At 41.3% G+C, this 19,096-nt stretch overlaps 1 protein-coding gene across 26 annotated transcripts in view; it reads right to left on the minus strand.

Annotated features, from left to right (window-relative positions):
* NRXN1 (neurexin 1) overlaps positions 1 to 19,096 on the minus strand; it is a 1,214,076-nt gene that overhangs the window by 605,852 nt on the left and 589,128 nt on the right. For all 26 annotated transcript variants that reach the window (XM_027555248.1, XM_027555233.1, XM_027555254.1 and 23 more), the window contains 2 exons: positions 13,095 to 13,476; positions 11,818 to 12,008 (listed from right to left, as the gene is read on the minus strand). In XM_027555248.1, the coding sequence (XP_027411049.1) occupies positions 11,818 to 12,008; positions 13,095 to 13,476 (573 nt within the window). The remainder of the gene's footprint in view (positions 1 to 11,817; positions 12,009 to 13,094; positions 13,477 to 19,096) is intronic.

A 19,096-nucleotide genomic window follows, 5' to 3' on the forward strand; every position in this document is an offset into this window, starting at 1 on the left:
AGCTTTCTTTCTTTTTCAAAATAACTTTCATTATTTCAAAGAAATTTTCTTTTCCTATTTAAAAATGAGTGCACACTTTTTTGGGTGGAGGGGGAAGATCTAGCAAGGTACAGAGTAAGTATAAAATGAAGGTTCTTCCCCATCATAACGGCCTGTTTAATGCAGGTCAAAAATGGAACCTGCTCTCAACTTAGATATAGGGGGAAGTCACCAGGGTTTTCTGGAGAGCTTGAAAGGACAAAGTGATACAAAACACACAAAAAAGCTTTACAGACATTGTCAAAAAGCTTCCAAAATATTATGAGCCTCAGGGTCAAATAAAACTCTTATTTTTTACTTAGGTACCTGAGCTTTTCTGTATTTTTTTTTTTCAAAGAATGAATTGCTTCTGTGCTTAAAGGATGGAATATTCTCAATCAGGTCATCAAATCCCACTGGACCAGTATAAAATTCCTTAGGGCAGGTCCCCAAACACTTTGTTCTTCCAATATTTAAATTACCCTTAAGGAGAAATGCAGATAGTTAACAGCAATGATCAAAAGTGGGGCTAGATGTGCAGGGAAATTTCCCTTAAAGCTAGGAGAATGGAGGGCTTTAGCAGTTGAATGGACTAGCCAACAGCCTGCTGGAACAGCTGATGATGGAAGAACAGGCTAATCTCCAATTATCCAATCAAATTCTATATTTGCCTGGGCCTGCTTTAGGCATCTATAAATGCAAATGTTCTATGGAATGCATATTAAGGACACAGAGCAATTAAAATTGTTGGCTGTCATATTTGAGGAAGACTTCAGGGGCTAAGGAAACAGACCCAATATATAGGTTCTATACAAGGCATAGAGATGGGAAGAGCACATGGAAAGTGAAACGGAAAATATCCAGTTATTTTGCAATTACCAGAAGTGACATTTTCAGTGCTATAGCACTACACAGGTATTATAGCAACGTCAAATGTTCCGAAGAACTACATTTTACACAAGGGAAGAAATATTTTATTACATGACATTTTTCTCTAAGATTTTTCCATGAACCAGAGCAGAAGGATGGTTTTGGGATGATTCAAGTGCATTATATTTATTGTGCACTTTATTTCCATTTTTGTTACATTGTGATATAAATAAAATAGTTATACAACTCAAACCATAATGAAGAATCAGATCATCAGGCATTACTCTAGATTATCATCAGGCATTACTCTAGATTCTCATCAGGGTACGCAACCTAGACCTCTTGCATGCGCAGTTCACAGTAGAGTTTGTGCTCCTAGGAGAATCTAACGATGCCGCTGATGTGACAGGAGGCACGGGCAGGAATGCGAGTGATGGCAAGTGGCTGTAAAAACAGTTGAAACTTCATTCTGCTCACCTGCCATGCACCTCCTGTTGTGCGGCCCAGTTCCTAACAGGCCAAGAACTGGTACCAGTACATGGCCCCAGGGATTGGGGACCCTTGTCGTAGATAACTTGTTTTGTGTTTCCTGCAGTTGAGGAATACAGAATTGCTGTGTTATAGATACAGTACATTAGTACAGGACTTTAAAGAGCTTGAAGAAGTCTTTATACAGTCTCTGATGTCCACAGAGAAACCAGTGCTGGAATCTAAACAGTGAGTGTGTGGAAGGGGAATGGTGGGGTTCAGACAGAACCGAGCACAGCCTGGCTGGGAATGCTAATACCCAGCCTCTAAGAAACCTGGGAATTGGGCTGTCCTGCACCAGGGCAGTTATGAGAAAGTAGCCTATGAGAATGTTGCCAATGCCTGTCATAGCCAGGTGGGCCTTACAAACCCCTTGCCTTATAAACATTTGGGCTTTAAAGAACACACTGGCTGAGCTTCTGCATGGTTGTGAGAATTAAATGAGATCTTGTGAGTAAAATACTTATAAGAGTTCATGGGATATGATCAGCTCTCAGAAATAGCTAAAATAATTATTACTGTTATTTGATTTTACTATTACTAATGTTTAGGTGAGATGTTTAACTTTCCTAAACCTCAGTTTCATCATCTACAATGTGGATAAGTACAGCAGCACCAATTAGCCACACACACACACACACACAAATAAGGGAATAATATATGTAAATCTTGGAGCTAGTGCTTAGTGAAAAGCAGATGATGATGAAGATGGTATGGGGGACCTTACCTAAGGATACACAGAAATAAATGGTAGAGATTCTATTTCACCAAGTCTGTCTGACCCCATGCCTGAACCTTAATTACAAAGCTTTATTGCTTCTTGCATTACCCTTAAGAAAAACCACAATAATTAATTGCAAAGGCCAAGTAAGGGCCCCTTATAAGAGTGGACACAGAAAACCATATTAATGTGGCATTAACAGGAAAGCCTGATTGACCTAATTCGGTTCTGAAGTGGCACTGGAGGTCCCCTCCATTTTATGAACATGATGGGCCAGCAGCAGCACAGTGGCATTAACAATGTGCTTTCCTAGTGAGTAAAGACAGCAGAACCAGCTTTGCAGCATCTCTACAGTAGTAGGGGTGACTTTGTACTATGCCCACCCAATTTTTCAATCTATTCCAATTTTGACCTATGGCTCTGGACAAACTGTCCAGGGTCAAGGGTAGAAGCTAGTTGTCCTGTGAGTCACAGCAAAAGAGGACTGGATATGCAATATCAAGAAACCCTAACTCAATGGAACAACTGGCTGAAAATTATAGTAGTATTTACTTCTGAGATGTATAACGAGCAATTGAAACATTACCCAGATGCCAGCAATTGAAACATTACAGTTCTGGAGGAGCCTTGTTTGAATCTTTCCAATCCACAGAGGATGAGAATCTAGCTTCCTTCCTCCTGTGTTCCTGTGAATTCCAGGGAGACTATGACTTCTGCTTTGGCTTCTGTATCCCCTGCGCTGCCTCACTCCCAATGAACACAGTCTCTGTCTCCACCACAAAGTACTTTTGTCCAGCCCAAGCATCTATGATCTTAGTCATCTGAAAAAGCTGGTACCATACAATGCCTGATTTCCCACCATCTAGATGACTGTAGCCTCAATCCCCAGTCCCTGCTCCATAGCAAGGCAACCCCATCCCCTCGATTTTTGCACAGCAGCTTCAAGGTCACCTTGTGGAGCCCTTGATGGCTCTGCTTACACCCCAAGTAGACTGTCCAAATGTTTCTTCAAACAAATCCAGGGTGCCATATTTCTACAGTGTGACCCTGCCTCCTAATCACAGACAGGACGTGAGTTCCAATCAAATTTACTCCCCCAAGAATGTGACACTGGGACTCCCAAACTCAAGTGAGTTGCTCTTGGGTATTTGAGTTGGTCAGGGGTGGAAGGCCAGGTCTGGGGACGCCAAAATTTTGCTAATGCTGGTGAAAGCAGAGCAAACCAGTGTGCAGAGAAGGAGAGCATGTGGCCTCCCTGTGAAGCCGGGAGAAGGCAGCTCCCAGCCCTGGTGGAGACCGGGAGAGCAAGAGAGGCTGGCTGGTTGCTGACGACTTTCCTGATATGTTCTCAAGAGCTCCAGCTGTAAACTTTCTCTTTCTTGCCCTTGGGCTCCTGGAATGCTACACTCGGCCCCATTCCCTCCTTTAAGTTCATCTGAATGGGTTTATGCTTCTTGTACCCCCCAAAATCTTTGTCTTTCTCTCCCCTCAGGAAAAAAAAAGAAGAGGGAGGTCTGAGAGCAATGAAAGCTAAGACTTAAGTCCTTCTTCAGTGAGAGAGATGACATCAAGCTTGCCTTCCCAGATGGTCCTAATGCCGGGAGCTTTTGGCTGAGAAGCTCAGCCTCTAAGAAGACAGCTCAGCCACACTCCTGATGCTCCCTGAAGAGGGACACACACGGAGACCTAGCTGTGATGAGGCTGAGGCCCTGTGAGCAGTCACCTGGCCCTTAAGGACTCAGCTCTGAGCACATGCAGACATTTTGTTCTTCACAGCATCCATGGCACCAGCTTTAAGAGCTCATCCTTTGTCGTCCCCTTCTCCTGCCTTCAATCCTTCCCAGCATCAGGGTCTTTTCCAATAAGTTCAGGGGAAGGACAGAGGTCCTTAAAGTTGCACAAGAAAAAAATGCTAATGGGTGGCCCACATGCTACCAGGCTTCATCTTGAGCCTGTGGCCAACCATATGAATTGGTTTCTCTGGTGAGTCCACAGAAGGCCTCACCTTTATTTTCCACACGTGCTCCTGGTGGTCAACAGCAGTCAACTGAGGTGAATCCAAGAAACATTAATACAATTTGTTTTCCCTGGTCTACTGTGAAAAGTGTTAAACTGGGGATTTGAAGACCAGGCAGATCTAGAACACTAACTGACTGGTTGTGCACAGTCTCTCCTGAGCATGTCTCTCTCATCTGTAAAAGGAAAGGCTCAGATCAAAGTGCCTCCTAGATGCCTTCAAATAAAAAGTTCCCAGGATGCTAACAGTGGGAAAACAAATTGTAGATAATAGAATTGATGGGAGTTGGAAAAAAAAAAAAACTAATCATAGTAAAACAATGCCCAAAGTAGAAGAGATTCCAAAACAAGTATCAATACATGAGTGAAAGAATTGAAAAAAAAAAAAAAAGAACCTGGCGGGGGGATGGGGTGGGATGTGGGAGGGAGGTTTAAGAGGTAGGGAACATATGTATACTTATGGCTGATTCATGTTGATGTATGGCAGAAACCAACACAACATTGTAAAGCAATTATCCTCCAATTAAAAACAATAAATTAAAAAAGAAAACAGAGTCAGAGTTGCTGGTAGGGAATAAAGAACTTAAACTCTGTGGCAGTCATGGAAGCTGCTCCAAGGGTTTTAAGGCAGCAGAAGGAAGAGCTTCCAAGCAACACGTTAGACAGCAGGTCCGAGGCAACTGGGCAAGAGGAGGAAAGGGTGTCTTGGGGGGGCTGGGTGTCGGTGGGGAGGGAGAGTGGGATTAAAACAAATTGACAAACACATTATAGTACAAAGAAGAGAATGAGACTGATTTCTGCAAAGCCTGAGATTTCAATGGAGAAGTCAGGAGAGAAACAATAGTTTCATTTCTCCAATTGTCTTTCAGTTCTTATATGGGAAACGGCTTAACAAAAATGTCAAGTCTCACTTTTATGTACTCAGAGCCCAATTGTCTCTGTTCTGCACTGTGATAACTGCCTCCAGAGTGGCCTCTCTCCTTAGCCCATCCTCTGTACCAAAGTCAAAGGAATGATTCTTAAGCATACCATAATACTCCACTCTCCCACCTAAAACCCCTTCATTCCCTCCTCTTCACCTTCTGCCGTGATGCTTAGCACCTTCTGAATAAGCAAATCACCCTGCTCTCTTCTGAGAAGCTATGAGAGCCTTCCAACACACAGCCTCCTCTCCAGAGACCATCTTTTAAGCTCCAATTTAATCTCATGCAAATCTACCTGTGTGTTCATAGCTACTCGGTCTGAGAAAGTAAGCCTGACCACAAGCACCAGGGCAAATGCCCATGAAGCTGTGTTCTAGAGAGGTCCACTCACCATATTAGAGCACGTCTTTGGGGAAATCTGAAAGTGAGAAGAAGAGAAGAGTAGACAGAAGTGGAAATACATACAGGAGACAAAGTAACAGGTAGAAGCCATGAAGCAGAAGGATCTAACTGGGAGCAGACACAGCAGAGAGAGGGTTGGAGGTGTAGGCCTGGATTAGGGAGCAGTGGGTACTCCCGATGGCTCACGATAAAGAATCCACCTGCAATGCAGTAGCCTCAGGAGATGCAGGTTCAGTCCATGGGTTGGGAAGATGCAGAAGAGCCTGGAGGGCTACAGTCCAAAGGGTCGCAAAGAGTCAGACACGACTGAAGCAACTCATCATGCATGCACACACAGGCACTCGTATCCAAGGAAACACTTATGAGGGTTGCTCTTGAGACCCCAGTATGACAGTCAGAACAAAGTTCTTATTCTCTGGGTGGCTGCACTGTTCAGTAGCTGAAAGGATGTCTTGTCTCTCTTACTTCCTAATGGGTCCTTAAAATAATCTCCCATTAGCTAAAGTAATGTGAGTAAATCTCTTTCCCTTACAAACTGAAAAAAAAAGAAAAAGAAATACAATAAAGACAGCCTAACCAACAGGACAGACAACATGCTTAATGCCATCTCTTGCTTTAAGGCTAAGCTCAAAGTCAGACTCTGAAAGTTTTGTATTTGTGTAAATTATCTGGGCAAGGCAAGCAGGCTATCAGATGTCACTTGGCTGAGTACACAAAGCCAGAGTGTATTTAAACATGATCAGAGCTTTGGAATAGAATCTGGATCACTGATGTCGTACAGTAATGATCTGTCAAAAACACAGAAGAAAGAAAGAGGGGGCCTATGTGGTCTATGCGAGTAGGTAGCTGAGTAATAGAGACTGATATGAGATCAAGATGGAAAGAGCAAGAATGCTATTCATCAAATTTCTGCTTAGAGATTGAATCTATTTGTAAGGAAAGCCCTGGTCGGGTTGTCTCTGTCTAGGGGAGCTCTTAGTGGCTTAGAAGCTGGATAAACAATAGCAGGTGTTTGCTTTTCAAGGTAGGTGTAAGGAGGGCTACAAGGGACATTAACAAGCAGACACTGCTCATGGTGGTGACAAGGGAAGAGACAAGATGGGAGGAAGAGGGAACGCTCACTCAGGGCCCATGGGGGCAAGGAACGTGGGGTATGAGAGAGAGAAAGGGCCAAGCTCTGTCTGAGCTGCTGCTGCTAAGTCACTTCAGTCGTGTCCGACTCTGTGCAACCCCATAGACGGCAGCCCACCAGGCTCCCCCGTCCCTGGGATTCTCCAGGCAAGAACACTGGAGTGGGTTGCCATTTCCTTCTCCAATGCATCAAAGTGAAAAGTGAAAGTGAAGTCGCTCAGTCGTGTCCGACCCTCAGCGACCCCTTGGACTGCAGCCCACCAGGCTCCTCTGTCCTTGGGATTTTCCAGGCAAGAGTACTGGAGTGGGGTGCCATTGCCTTCTCCGAAGCTCTGTCTGAGCTGACCTACAATTGCCCTGTAAGTGAATTATTCCCTTTTAAGTAATTTTGCTAAGTGGCCACCTGAGGGCACTGTATCCTCTGCACCCAGGAATCATTTATTTTCTCCTTATGAAGGAAATTTCCTCAATTTGCTGAAGGATAAACTTAAGTAATGCCTCAAGAAAGGGGGCCCATGGACCCAAGGAACATTGGGACTTGGGGAGGAGGCAAAGATGACCCTTCTCTCCATCTTTGTTCTTGAACTAGATTAACGAATGAGCAAGACTGACCTCAATTCAAATCCCTGGGTAATAAATTGCAAGGAGTAAGTAAAATAACCTCATTTAAATCTATTTTTTTTAATGTAAAAATTAACTTTGAATAATAAGTAGTTCCCTAAACAGTATTTTATAGTGTCAGAGACTGTGTAAAATAGAAAAAAAAACATAAATAATAAAAAAATCCATTTAGTGTTTAGTAGGGATTTAGCAGCAGCAGCAGCAGGGAGTCAATATATAGGAGCTCCTTCCCATGTACATACAGATGCAAGCAAACAGATGTGTCAAATTCAGGAACAAGGGAAGGGACAGCAGGAGGAGTTAAGCCAACCCTTTCTCTTTCTAAAGGGGGCAGGACCCAGAAGTTCCACAATACAAGTAGGTACAGCTGTGTTAGGCAATCACTGTGTAGAGCGAGTTTCTGCTGCTCTTTCCATAGCAAGAGCTTGTACATAAAAGCCAGAGAGAATGGGACACAAACAGCTGGGAAATAAAGATGAAAGCAAAACTGTGTCAGCGGGGAGAGACATGCAACCCCCTGAGAACGTGGCAGCGTCATGAAAGACAATTTAAACAAGGTCACAGGCGGGAATTCTTCTCAGAGATCATTAGACTCTCGCCCATCTCTGACCACCTTCTTCCCAGTCAACCTCGGGAACGGGATAATCAGCACCTAGCTTGCACATTTCCACACAAACCACTGTCTATATAATGAAACAGAGCCACAAACAAAAGCATGTGTTATTCTGAAGACTAACGGTGGAATTCTGGTTGGGCAAAAAAAACAAAGTTGGCTTCCCAGCGCCAGCGGAGACTAGGGAGATGCTTCCCCCGCCCCACCAGCCTCCCAGACGGCAGGTTTTGCAGCCTTATGCTGCCCTCTAGTGTCTTTTTCTGATATGGTTCTATAAGAAAGAAAAATATTTCCAAGGCTCCTGAAGCAACCAAAGATCACTTTGGCTGAGAACTAGGAAAACAAAAGTAAAATCCTAATATGAAAACAAAAGCAGGCTTCGCACTAAAATTCGAAAGTGAGTTAAATTTGGCCTCAGCACAGACACTGCATTTGTTCAGGGCTTTGAACTACAGCATCTGGATTAGTGAGTGTAGGAGACCTGCATTGGATCCCTTGGTCTGGAAGATCCCCTAGAGAATGCAATGGGTACTCACTCAGTATTCTTGCCTGAAGAAGTTCATGGACAGAGGAGCCTGGTGGGCCCCAGTCCATGGGGTCGTAAAGAGTCAGACAGGTCTGAGCAACTAACACTTTCACTTTAAAAATACAGACACCTGGCCTTCCCTGTACATCATTCTCAAAAGATCATTGCTTCAGTCTGTCTGAGAAGGGTGCAGAAATATGAACCCCATGAACCCCACCACATAACTGATGTTTTTAATCAGGGAGACCTCACGCTGAGAGGAACTGAAGTATGTGGCAATGACCGTACACAGAGTGTAGACTAAACCTGATCGTTTTCTTTTAATTCTATAAGGGCCAAAAAAGTACAAAATAAAATCATTATCTAAAGTCAGTCACCTTTCATTGTTCTTGCATTTAGAGTGGCTGAACCCTTCATGACTAGCTAGCGTGCCAAGGAAACAGTGCTGTTAAAAAGGAATGAAATTGGGTTATTTGTACTGATGTGGATGTACCTAGAGTCTGTCATTTAGAGTGAAATGAGTCAGAAAAAGAAAAACAAATATAGTATATTAACTCCTATATGTGGAATCTAGAAAAATAGTACAGATGAACCTATTTGCAGGGCAGGAATAGAGACGCAGATATAGAGAACCGATGTGTGGATGGAAGGCGAGTGAATTGGGAGATTGGGATTGACGAATGTGCTCAGCCACATGTAAAATAGATGGATGGTGGGAAGCTGTGGTATAGCAGAGAGCTCAGCTTAGTGTTCTGTTTTGACCCAGAGGAATGGCATGTGGGGTGGGGTGAGGGAGGTCAAAGAAGAAGGGGATATATGTATATATATAGCTGATTCACTTCATTGTACAGCACAAATGCAACACTGTAGAGCAACTAGACCCCCCCCAAAAAAAAATCAGAGTAAAGAGCGCCTGTGGATGTTCTCCTTGCTCATTGAGCCCTCCTAATTCCAGGGGCATCCAGGTGGGAAGGAGAAACAATGTCTCGTTGCTCCTCCTTCAGGGTATCTCTGAGAAATTCCCTCCTCTAATACTCGACTTGGTGATACCTGATTACTTTTGGAGTCCTGATGTGGGTCTAGGGAATCCTGTTCTCTGCTCTGTAAATGTTCACTTAGTGTCAGCCTTCTTGGAACAGAAAGCTCTTTGTGACAGGAACCCTACTGCCCTTTTCTCTGCCATGCTCTCCACATGGAGCACAAAACACTTAGTTAATACCCCTCATCTGACCAGGGCCCCTGGCTGCACACACCAAAACGCTGGGCTTGCAGAAGCTGGGAGATGGCCACACCAGGGCCACAGCTTCTCCCCAGGTTCCCTCTTGCTGGGGACGTACAAGGCAAGGGGGCTCCGTGGGGTCGTTGTTGCCTTTGGATCACACATCCAGCTGCGGGTCCACAGCTTTGCCTTTTAATGTTTGAGTTTTAATTTTAGAAACTTGTTTTTACTTTCTGGCATGCTCTGGTAAGTCTAAACACAAAGGAATTTCACAAAGTAAAGGGGGACATGATCATTAGTATAGAATCTCTTTGTCCACCTGAGAAATTTACCTCAAATGTAAATCGTGTTATTTTTTTAAACACAAAGGCACTCAGTCAGATGTCAAAAGTTAGCATCTTCATATTATATAAAATATTATTTTCAATTCATAGTTTTCATTTTTATTACAGATAAAGCCTTTCTTGTATTCAGAATCAGGAAACACTCCATGCTTTAATAAAAATCAGCTCTGAGGGTTTCTTAGGTTTGTAAAAGTCCCTTCTACCACTAGAAAGAATTCCATATGATGTCATCCAATTACCCTCACTCTGATTTTTTAAGGAACAATAGGCAAATATCTATTTCTCAGGAGACAGCGTCCTACTTGTCCTATAACACACCCACTGCCTGGCACTGCTTCTCGCTTAGGTCTGAGCAGTTCTGCGCATGTCACAGACTTCAGCCGTGAACTGCCTCTTCCAGCCATTTTAGCCTCCCACCTGGTGTTCGCAGTTTCTAGGGAAGCTCATTTATGCTTACCGAGGTCTCTTCCTACACAAACAGAACCCCCAGCACACTGACTGTCACAATCTCTCCCTTTTCCTTGACAATTACCACCTGAGCCTGCTGTGCAAAACGGGGGCCCCCCACAAGATAGGGACGGAAAATGCCCTCTCTTCACTTAAGTCAGACAGAAGAAACAGGGTTAGCCTGTAAAATAGCATTTCGTTTGAGCTGCATTTTACTTTTTGAGCTCACCTATTAGATTTGTGGGCATAAACAGGCTCTCCTTGTAGTTAACAAGAGGCTGACTCTGACACAAGGGTTACAGCCATCACCACATACTTTATGTTAGACAAATAAAGTACCGGGATTGTAAATATATTCTGCAATTACAGAAAGTGAAATCCTTTTCTTCTTTCACCCTGCTTAGAAAGAATATTTTTTTCTCTAGAAAGAAAGATTTTCTCTTTCCAGTTCCCAACTCCGCTATGTACTTGTCTTTCAAATCAAAGGGAAAGATCTTATCAATATAAATGAACAGCTCTTGCCAGGCAAACATGTGACCATGATGATTCCCACAGGGCTTTGGAATATATCAGGACAGAACAGAAGGAGCCATGGAGGGGGCGTGTGTCAGAACTGAGGTTATGTTTTGGTCTGCTGAAGCAGTCGTTTTAACCCTATGCAAGTCATTCAAAGCTCAAATTTCCTGCAATCATATTAAAGTGCTAATAACCACTTGTTCAGTGTTTGCTGTCATGGTAAATGAGACAGAAGCTGTGGATATGCTCTGAGTGAATCACAAAGTCCCATTCAAATAGACACTTCTGTTATTTTCTCCTATTACTGACAAGTTTTTCAAGCATTTTGTCTTGCTCATTTGAGTAATCAAGTATCAATAAGGAAGGAAAAAAGTCTGTTCAGACTTTCTTAGTAGCTGGTGAAAGAATATTTGCATTGGTGTATGTGGGTTGGGCAGATTCATCATCAGAGACTCAGGGTACAAGCCAGCCTCAGACCCCTGCTGGTCAGGGGCTCCCTATGTATCTAGGAAATCTCACCAATAAAAGAAAACTAAAAAGCTCTAGAAGAAACTCATTAGGTATCTGGTTAACTTGACTCCAGATTGATTAAAAGCTGTTGGGACTAAAAGGTGTTGCAAACACCTACTTTTCTTTATAAATAACATGACTAAGAATACATTTTTCTCACTCTTTAAATTTTAATCATGCATGCATTCTTAGGTGTTGTATTTTTTGAGCTGTTATTAAAAATACATATGTTTCTGCCATATAAAAGGAGGAACAGACACTTGTGTGCTGTATTATTAACATCGTGCTAGAGATGAAATTCTGGTCAGTCTTTGCAGAAGGCACACACACACACACGCCCCAAAGCCAAGGACGTGCCACATGTACACAGCCACGTGTGTTCCTGCCTGCTGCTCTGACTTTGCACACTTACTCTTAAGGTCCAAGTTCCTGGCTCCTGCCGTGATTTGCGTTGTGATTTTCGTGTCGATCTTTACAGTGTGGAGGTTGCTGGTGTCCCTTGATATCATCACGTTGTGCCACTGATTGTCATTAAGAGGTTTATTTGAGCTCCCTTTGATGAGGTTAGCACCATTTCCCAAATCAAACACGTAATGTAAGTACCTGGGAAAAAAGGGAAGGTGAGAAAGTGCCATCACTGTTTGAATTTTTTGATGGAGTCACACTACATATTACAAATATGAAGTCTCTTTTTCAGCTGGTTTTGTCTTTGCTAGAAATCACGAGAGTGAGTTGTACATAAACATGTAGGAAACACTACTCAGTTTCGAGAAGGAGGATTCTTTATGGTCTTCAATACAGGAAACAGTGAACATACTTCTAAAATTGCGGTCCACATTCCACTTCATCACTGTGGAAAGTAAATATCTATTGCTACACACTCTCTGCTGTCACCACTTTCTCCATCCTCTGCCAACCACCCAAATTGGCAATCCTCAGCTTCTTCCACCTGGATTCATAGATCTTCCTAATTTCCCTGAACCTGTGCATGACCTTCCCTGACTCTCCTGAACCTCTACACAAGGCCATCTTAGGAAACTTCCTGGTGGTTTTCTGATAAATTTGTGTTCACTTGTATCCCCGCTGGTCTTGTGCATCCATGCACCTTGTAGTTGGTGGAATGCAAAGTGTACATGAGAGTATATATATGGACACCCCTGGTGGCTCAGTGGTAAAGAACCTGTCTACCAATGTAGGAGACTTGGATTTGATCCTTGGGTCAGGAAGATCCACTGAAGTGGAAGATTCAAGATAATGTCATAAAAATCTTTTTAAATTCTTCAAGAAACTCTGACATAGAATTAAGCTTTAGTTAAATGGGATACTGTGGACTTGAAGTAATCTGATTGCATGCATTAGCTATTTAACTTAGCACAAATTAGCCGACAAGTGTGTAGAAATTCTTTTGTAGAATTACCATGCACATAGTAAAGAAATGCACATGTGAAGAGTAAGATTTATGTAATGCCTAGAGTAAATTAAAACATTATTTTTACTTTATGTATGGAAATTTAGGTATAAAGAACTGCACTGAATCCCTCTTAACTTTATAAGATACATAAGAAGGGATTTAAACAAATGCGTTATTTGCAAACCACCTTCCCTCTTCTGCTAAATGTATAGTTGTGGAAAATGAGGTTCATTTTCCCAAAGCTCTAATTATTTGTCATTGAACAGACCTACACTTACCCTTTAACTAACTCAACCACGATAAAGTCGTTTCCATCCCCACTGTTATACAGAATTAGTCCATCTAGGGATGTTGTCTTGAACTGGAAAAAAAGATGCATAGACGTGTAGGCTTGCAATGTAGCTAAGGCAACATAGCTTGATTTGGTCTTAAAGGTGACAGGGTCTGCTATGATGTTCCTGAAGCCAAACCTGGCATTGAGCTCACAATAATCTATGTCGCCATTTTTGCACAAGTCAATGTATGCCATCCCATTAAATGTCAGGCTCTGCAGGTGTCCAATGAAGTTGGAGGGAACAGAAGACAGATACCGGCGTTCCGTGATGATCCCAGTCTCTATATTGTGGAACTCCAGCCTTGTATGATCCCCTGCCATTTGACCTAAAAGGGAAGATGGTCTATTACTATTTTCTGCATCTACAGGGCACTTTCAACTTTAAAAAACAAAGAAATGACCTGACAGGGTGAGACTGAATCAGATAATATTAATAAAACTTTCTTAGCTCAAGTTTTAATCTCTGCTCCAAATTTTACATTCACTAAAGTTGTAGAATTTTTTACAGGTAGAAGAAAGAAGTGAAGAAAGGAAAGGAGGATTGGTAGGAAGGAAGAAGAAAAAGGAAAAGGAAGGAAGGAAGAGGGAGAGGGTGGGAGGGCAAGAAAGAGGGAGAAGGATTAGGGGCAATGATTGTCTTGCATCATCCCAACAGAAAGTGATACATCCCAGCTCCACGGTGATGTGATGTTTGTCTTTATTGAGAATGTACTTCAAGAAAAACAAACAAACAAAAAAAGCAACAGTATATTGTCCAACAGCAACAGAAATATTGAAGACCTGCTGACTGTTCTTCCAATATGAACCATGAAAACGTGTTTGAAATTAAATACGTACTTTGCACCTTCTCTTTTTGGTGCTGAATAATTTCCAGTCTTTCCTAGACCTAGTCTCCTAGTCAAGCAGAATTTCTGTTGATCTCTTCTGGACCTCTGCTATTTTTCTTGCACTTTGGATATCAAAATTGAATACAACATACTGATTCAAGGCATGTCCAGTTTTTAGAATACCAGTAAAATTAGTCCACATTACCCCAAGGTATAATCTTAAACACCATAATGTGAAGCTTGGTTGCCAAGTTATTTAGTGATTCACTCTTCAATTCAACTCCATCCCTGTTCATCCCACCATCTTTCTGTACCAACCCCATTAAATGCTTACCTAGTCCTGTCTTTACCTCCAGAGTGATAACTATACCTACCATCAAGGTTGAAATAAAATTAACAAAGATGTGAACTTGTTTTCTAAAGCACAGCATAAATTATTCTTATCATCACTAGTAATTTGTCCCCAGCATCTTGTTCTTGTCTAATTAAACTGTCATTCAGTTTCTTTAGAAACTCAAAAATGTCATTTAAATTGCAATCAAGTTCTTCCAGGTGTTAGCTGCACTATTCAATTTGGCATAATTGGAAAATGTATTGAGCTTACCCTATCCCATCATCCCAGATATTAATGAAAATACGAATTAGAACTGATCCCAGTCTCAGACCTGAGAAAAGGCACTGAACCTTCTTCCCACGTGTAATGTAGATTGAACATCACCCGTCCCGGGCCTCCTTCAGCCAGTTGGACAAATTTCCATGTCTTTCGTCAAGACAATAAAATACTAGGTGAGATTTGAAAAGAAATCTGTGATTAAATTATAAAAGGCATACTTTTTATTGTGCAATAAAAATTGCTGGCATACTCAATTGATTTTGATACTAATAAACTCATTGGTATTAAAAGCTCTCCCCCGAGTGGTACTTAGCTCTTCTTAATTCCTGCACCTCTTTGCTAGTCCTTGATCCTGACAACAGTTTCTGTCGTCCCTTACTATGCTGTGGGTTTTTCTTTTTCAGTTATTAGTTTGTTCTGATTCCTTCTCTGTGAATGTGTTTTTTTTAAGACAAAAATTACCACTATAATAGCTCTCTCTTCTCTCTTCTCCCCAAGATGCCTCTTTCTTGTCTATCCCATGCAAAAACGCAACGGGAAAGAGCAAAATCTGATTCCTTGTTGGATCTGTTTCTTTTACTTCAACCTTTGCATTTTGTTGCTTTTGTAACTATAATCACTAAAAGGATGCTGTCTATTTATAGCTGTAAGCATACATAATGTCCTGCTTGGGGGGGACCTTGCCTCTCCACCTGAAGATTAAAGTGCCTTTGCTTGGCTCACAGGGAGACATTCTGACTCTGACACCTGTGAATGGCTGCAGAAAAGAGGATAATTAACACATCCCCTCCCCAAAGCTGGCCAAGCCAGGAAATATTTTGCAAGGATTTTGGCCTTTTTACTTTACTTAGGTACCTCCTCACCCTCTCTGTTCTGTGAAAGAAACTAGGAAACTGGCATTCAGACCCGACAAGACTCTAGGACACTAGTCTGCCACCGTCTCCAATGTCTGGCTTTCTGAATAAAGTCACTATTCCTTGCCTCGGCACCTTGTCTCCCGATTATTGGCCTATCCTGTGGCAAGCAGATCAAGCTACAATTCGATAACAATAATATTACTAAATCCTTAGAAATTCTGGTTTCTCCTATGACCTCATTTTTTAAATTAATTAATTTTAATTGGAGGCTAATTACTTTACAATATTGTAGTGGTTTTTACCATACAGTGACATGAATCAGCCACGGGTGTACCTGTGTTCCCCATCCTGAACACCCCCTCCCAACTCCCTCCCCATCCCATCCCTCTCACACAGAGTCCAGAAGACTGTTCTTTATCTCTGTGTCTCTTTTGCTGTCTCACATATAGGGTCATCATTACCATTTTCTAAATTCCATATATATGCATTAATATACTAGTTTGCATTCCCACCAGCCCTGAGCACCCTGTCTCATGCATCAAACCCAGACCGGTGATCTATTTCACATATAGTAATATACATGTTTCAGTGCTATTCTCTCAAATCATCCCACCCTCACCTTCTCACACAGAGTCCAGAAGACTGTTCTTTATCTCTGTGTCTCTTTTGCTGTCTCACATATAGGGTCATCATTACCATTTTCTAAATTCCATATATATGCATTAATATACTGTATTGGTGTTTCTCTTTCTGACTTACTTCACTCTGTATAATAGGCTCCAGTTTCAGCCACCTCATTAGAACTGATTCAAATACATTCTTTTTAATAGCTGAGTAATACTCCATTGTGTAGATGTACCACAGCTTTCTTATCCATTCATCTGCCGACGGACATCTAGGTTGCTTCCATGTCCTGGCTATCATAAACAGTGCTGTCATGAACATTGGGGTACACGTGTCTCCTTTGATTCTGGTTTCCTTGATGTGTATGCCCAGCAGGAGGATTGCTGGGTCGTATGGCAGTTCTAGTTCCAGTTTTTTAAGGAATCTCCACACAGTTCTCCATAGTGGCTGTACTAGTTTGCATTCCCACCAACAGTGTAAGAGGGTTCCTTTTCTCCTCACCGTCTCCAGCATTTATTGTTTGTAGACTTTTGGATCACAGCCATTCTGACTGGTGTGAGATGGTACCTCACTGTGATTTTGATTTACATTTCTCTGATAATGAGTGATGTTGAGTATCTTTTCATGTGTTTGTTAGCCATCTGTTTGTCTTCTTTGGAGAAATGTCTGTTTAGTTCTTTGGCCCATTTTTTGACTGGGTTGTTTATTTTTCTGGAATTAAGCTGCAGAAGCTGCTTGTATATTTTTGAGATTAATTCTTTGTCAGTTGGTTCATTTGCTATTATTTTCTCCCATTCTGAAGGCTGTCTTTTTACCTTGCTTATAGTTTCCTTCATTGTGCAAAAGCTTTTATTTGTTTATTTTTGCTTATTTCTATTTGTTTATTTTTGCTTATTGCTATTTGTTTATTTTTGCTTTTATTCCCATTACTCTGGGAGGTGGGTCATAGAGGATCCTGCTGTGATTTATGCTATGACACCATTTTTATCCCCTTCTTCAGTTTTATTCAGTGACCTTGATACTTCTCTGTGTGGCACTACCTCTTTGGTATCAAATAAAATTATCCTTTAATCACTTTCAAATACAAATCTCTAGTGGTGCCAGTAACATTTAATTAAAAAGCTATATAGAATGAAGAATCTGCAAAGGTAAAAAAAAAAATGACTTGGGCTTTTACATTTCCTTATATTGATTATTTTATCTTTTTCATTATATTAAAATCTGAGTCTTAATCTGGTGGACCCACCCAGATCCTGAAACTATCAAGTTTCTTTTTAAAAGCTACATGAATGAGCCAACTGATAGTAAGGGAGTATCCAAAAAAATATTTCTAATACTTGAAATTATATACTACTCTAAATTGTCCATTTATTGGCAGCTCTGAAAGACGAAAGTACATTGTGCAGCAGAACTGAGGAAGAAGTTCAGTGATAAAAATAACATGTAATGTCTGTTTTCTTTTCTCCAAGGAATAGAATATGTATGCAGACCATAAATAATTTAGGGACTAAATAATAAAGGTAAGACTACATTTCATTAAAAAAAGAAGAAGTAGTGCAAAAAAAAAAAAAGTAGTAAAACAGTATTGGAGCAACCATGGCCCAATTACAAGAAAAATCATTATGGCCCATGTTCAAAAGCCTATTCTTTCTTTAATAAGCATATATAAATCACCTTGACAGTAATGGCAGATATACTTGCTCATGAAGGAGAATTAGCATCTAAAAGCCATTTTCCACTAAGAACACATTAATGGCTGCCTCTCAAAAATCCTTTATTTTTCAGAATTTATTCTAATGTTTAATCCTCAGTCAGCAATGTTGCCACCTCTAGTGCTGTATACATATATTGACTAAGGAAACATAAAGGACACTGAAGGAGAAATATTGTTAAGGCTCCACTCATTAAAGAACACAGCATCTTTCCTAGACATTTAGTGGAAAGGAGAATTTGGAATTAGCAAAATGCTTCTGATCAAAGCGTCTAGGGTATCCAGGTTGATGATAATCTCCATTAAGAGTCAAACTTCTGGCTTGTGTTGTTTGTGTACAAATCTCAATTTCTAAATCAAATCTTTTTACCAAAACAGATAGCAAGATCTACTATTTTATGTTGGGTCCTACTCTGAGTTGGGTTACATTTCTGCTGCAGAACAAAAGGATCCACCACCCCCCACCCCAGCCTTAGATCAACTCATTGATTACTAAAAGGTATTGAAAATTACCGAGAGTGGGCTATATGCATGAGTCAGGTGCTATATTAGGCAAGTGAGAAATAATGTTGAGAGGAGCAGACTTGGCTCCTATTTTCACAAAATTCATGGTCTACTGGGGGAAGGCAAACAAAACCAGGTAAGAAAATAATTAACTATATAATGATAAAACTGAGAAAAAACGCTAGGTATTTGATACACAGCAAATTGTGCTGGTAAATATGGGACGGGGGCAAGTGCTTGAGTAGATATTTAAATTAAAATTGAAGGACTAAAAAAGGAAAAGCCACATTAAAAACTGTAAGATAGGAATGGAAAGGTGAATTCAAGAAAGGAGAAACAGATCAACAGAGGCACTTGGGAGAGAAAGAGCCAGGGAGTGTGGCTGGAGAGGCATAAGTAGGTGAGGTTAGTGCTCAGATGAGATCGGAAGAGGAAGAGGTCAGATATCACAGTGTCTCCTGATTATATTAGGAGCTACTGAAGGGTTTTAGGCAGACATAAGCCATGAAACTGTGTGTATGTGTATTTAATCTTTCTAATGTGGATATTTATTTTTTGGGGGGCTCCAAAATCACTGCAGATGGTGACTACAGCCATGAAATTAAAAGATGCTTACTCCTTGGAAGAAAAGTTATGACCAACCTAGATAGCATATTCAAAAGCAGAGACATTACTTTGCCAACAAAGGTCCATCTAGTCAAGGTTATGGTTTTTCCAGCGGTCATGTATGGATGTGAGAGTTGGACTGTGAAGAAAGCTGAGCGTCGAAAAATTGATGCTTTTGAACTGTGGTATTGGAGAAGACTCTTG

This window comes from Bos indicus x Bos taurus, chromosome 11 (genome assembly GCF_003369695.1).
Source record: "Bos indicus x Bos taurus breed Angus x Brahman F1 hybrid chromosome 11, Bos_hybrid_MaternalHap_v2.0, whole genome shotgun sequence".
Taxonomy (NCBI): domain Eukaryota; kingdom Metazoa; phylum Chordata; class Mammalia; order Artiodactyla; family Bovidae; genus Bos; species Bos indicus x Bos taurus.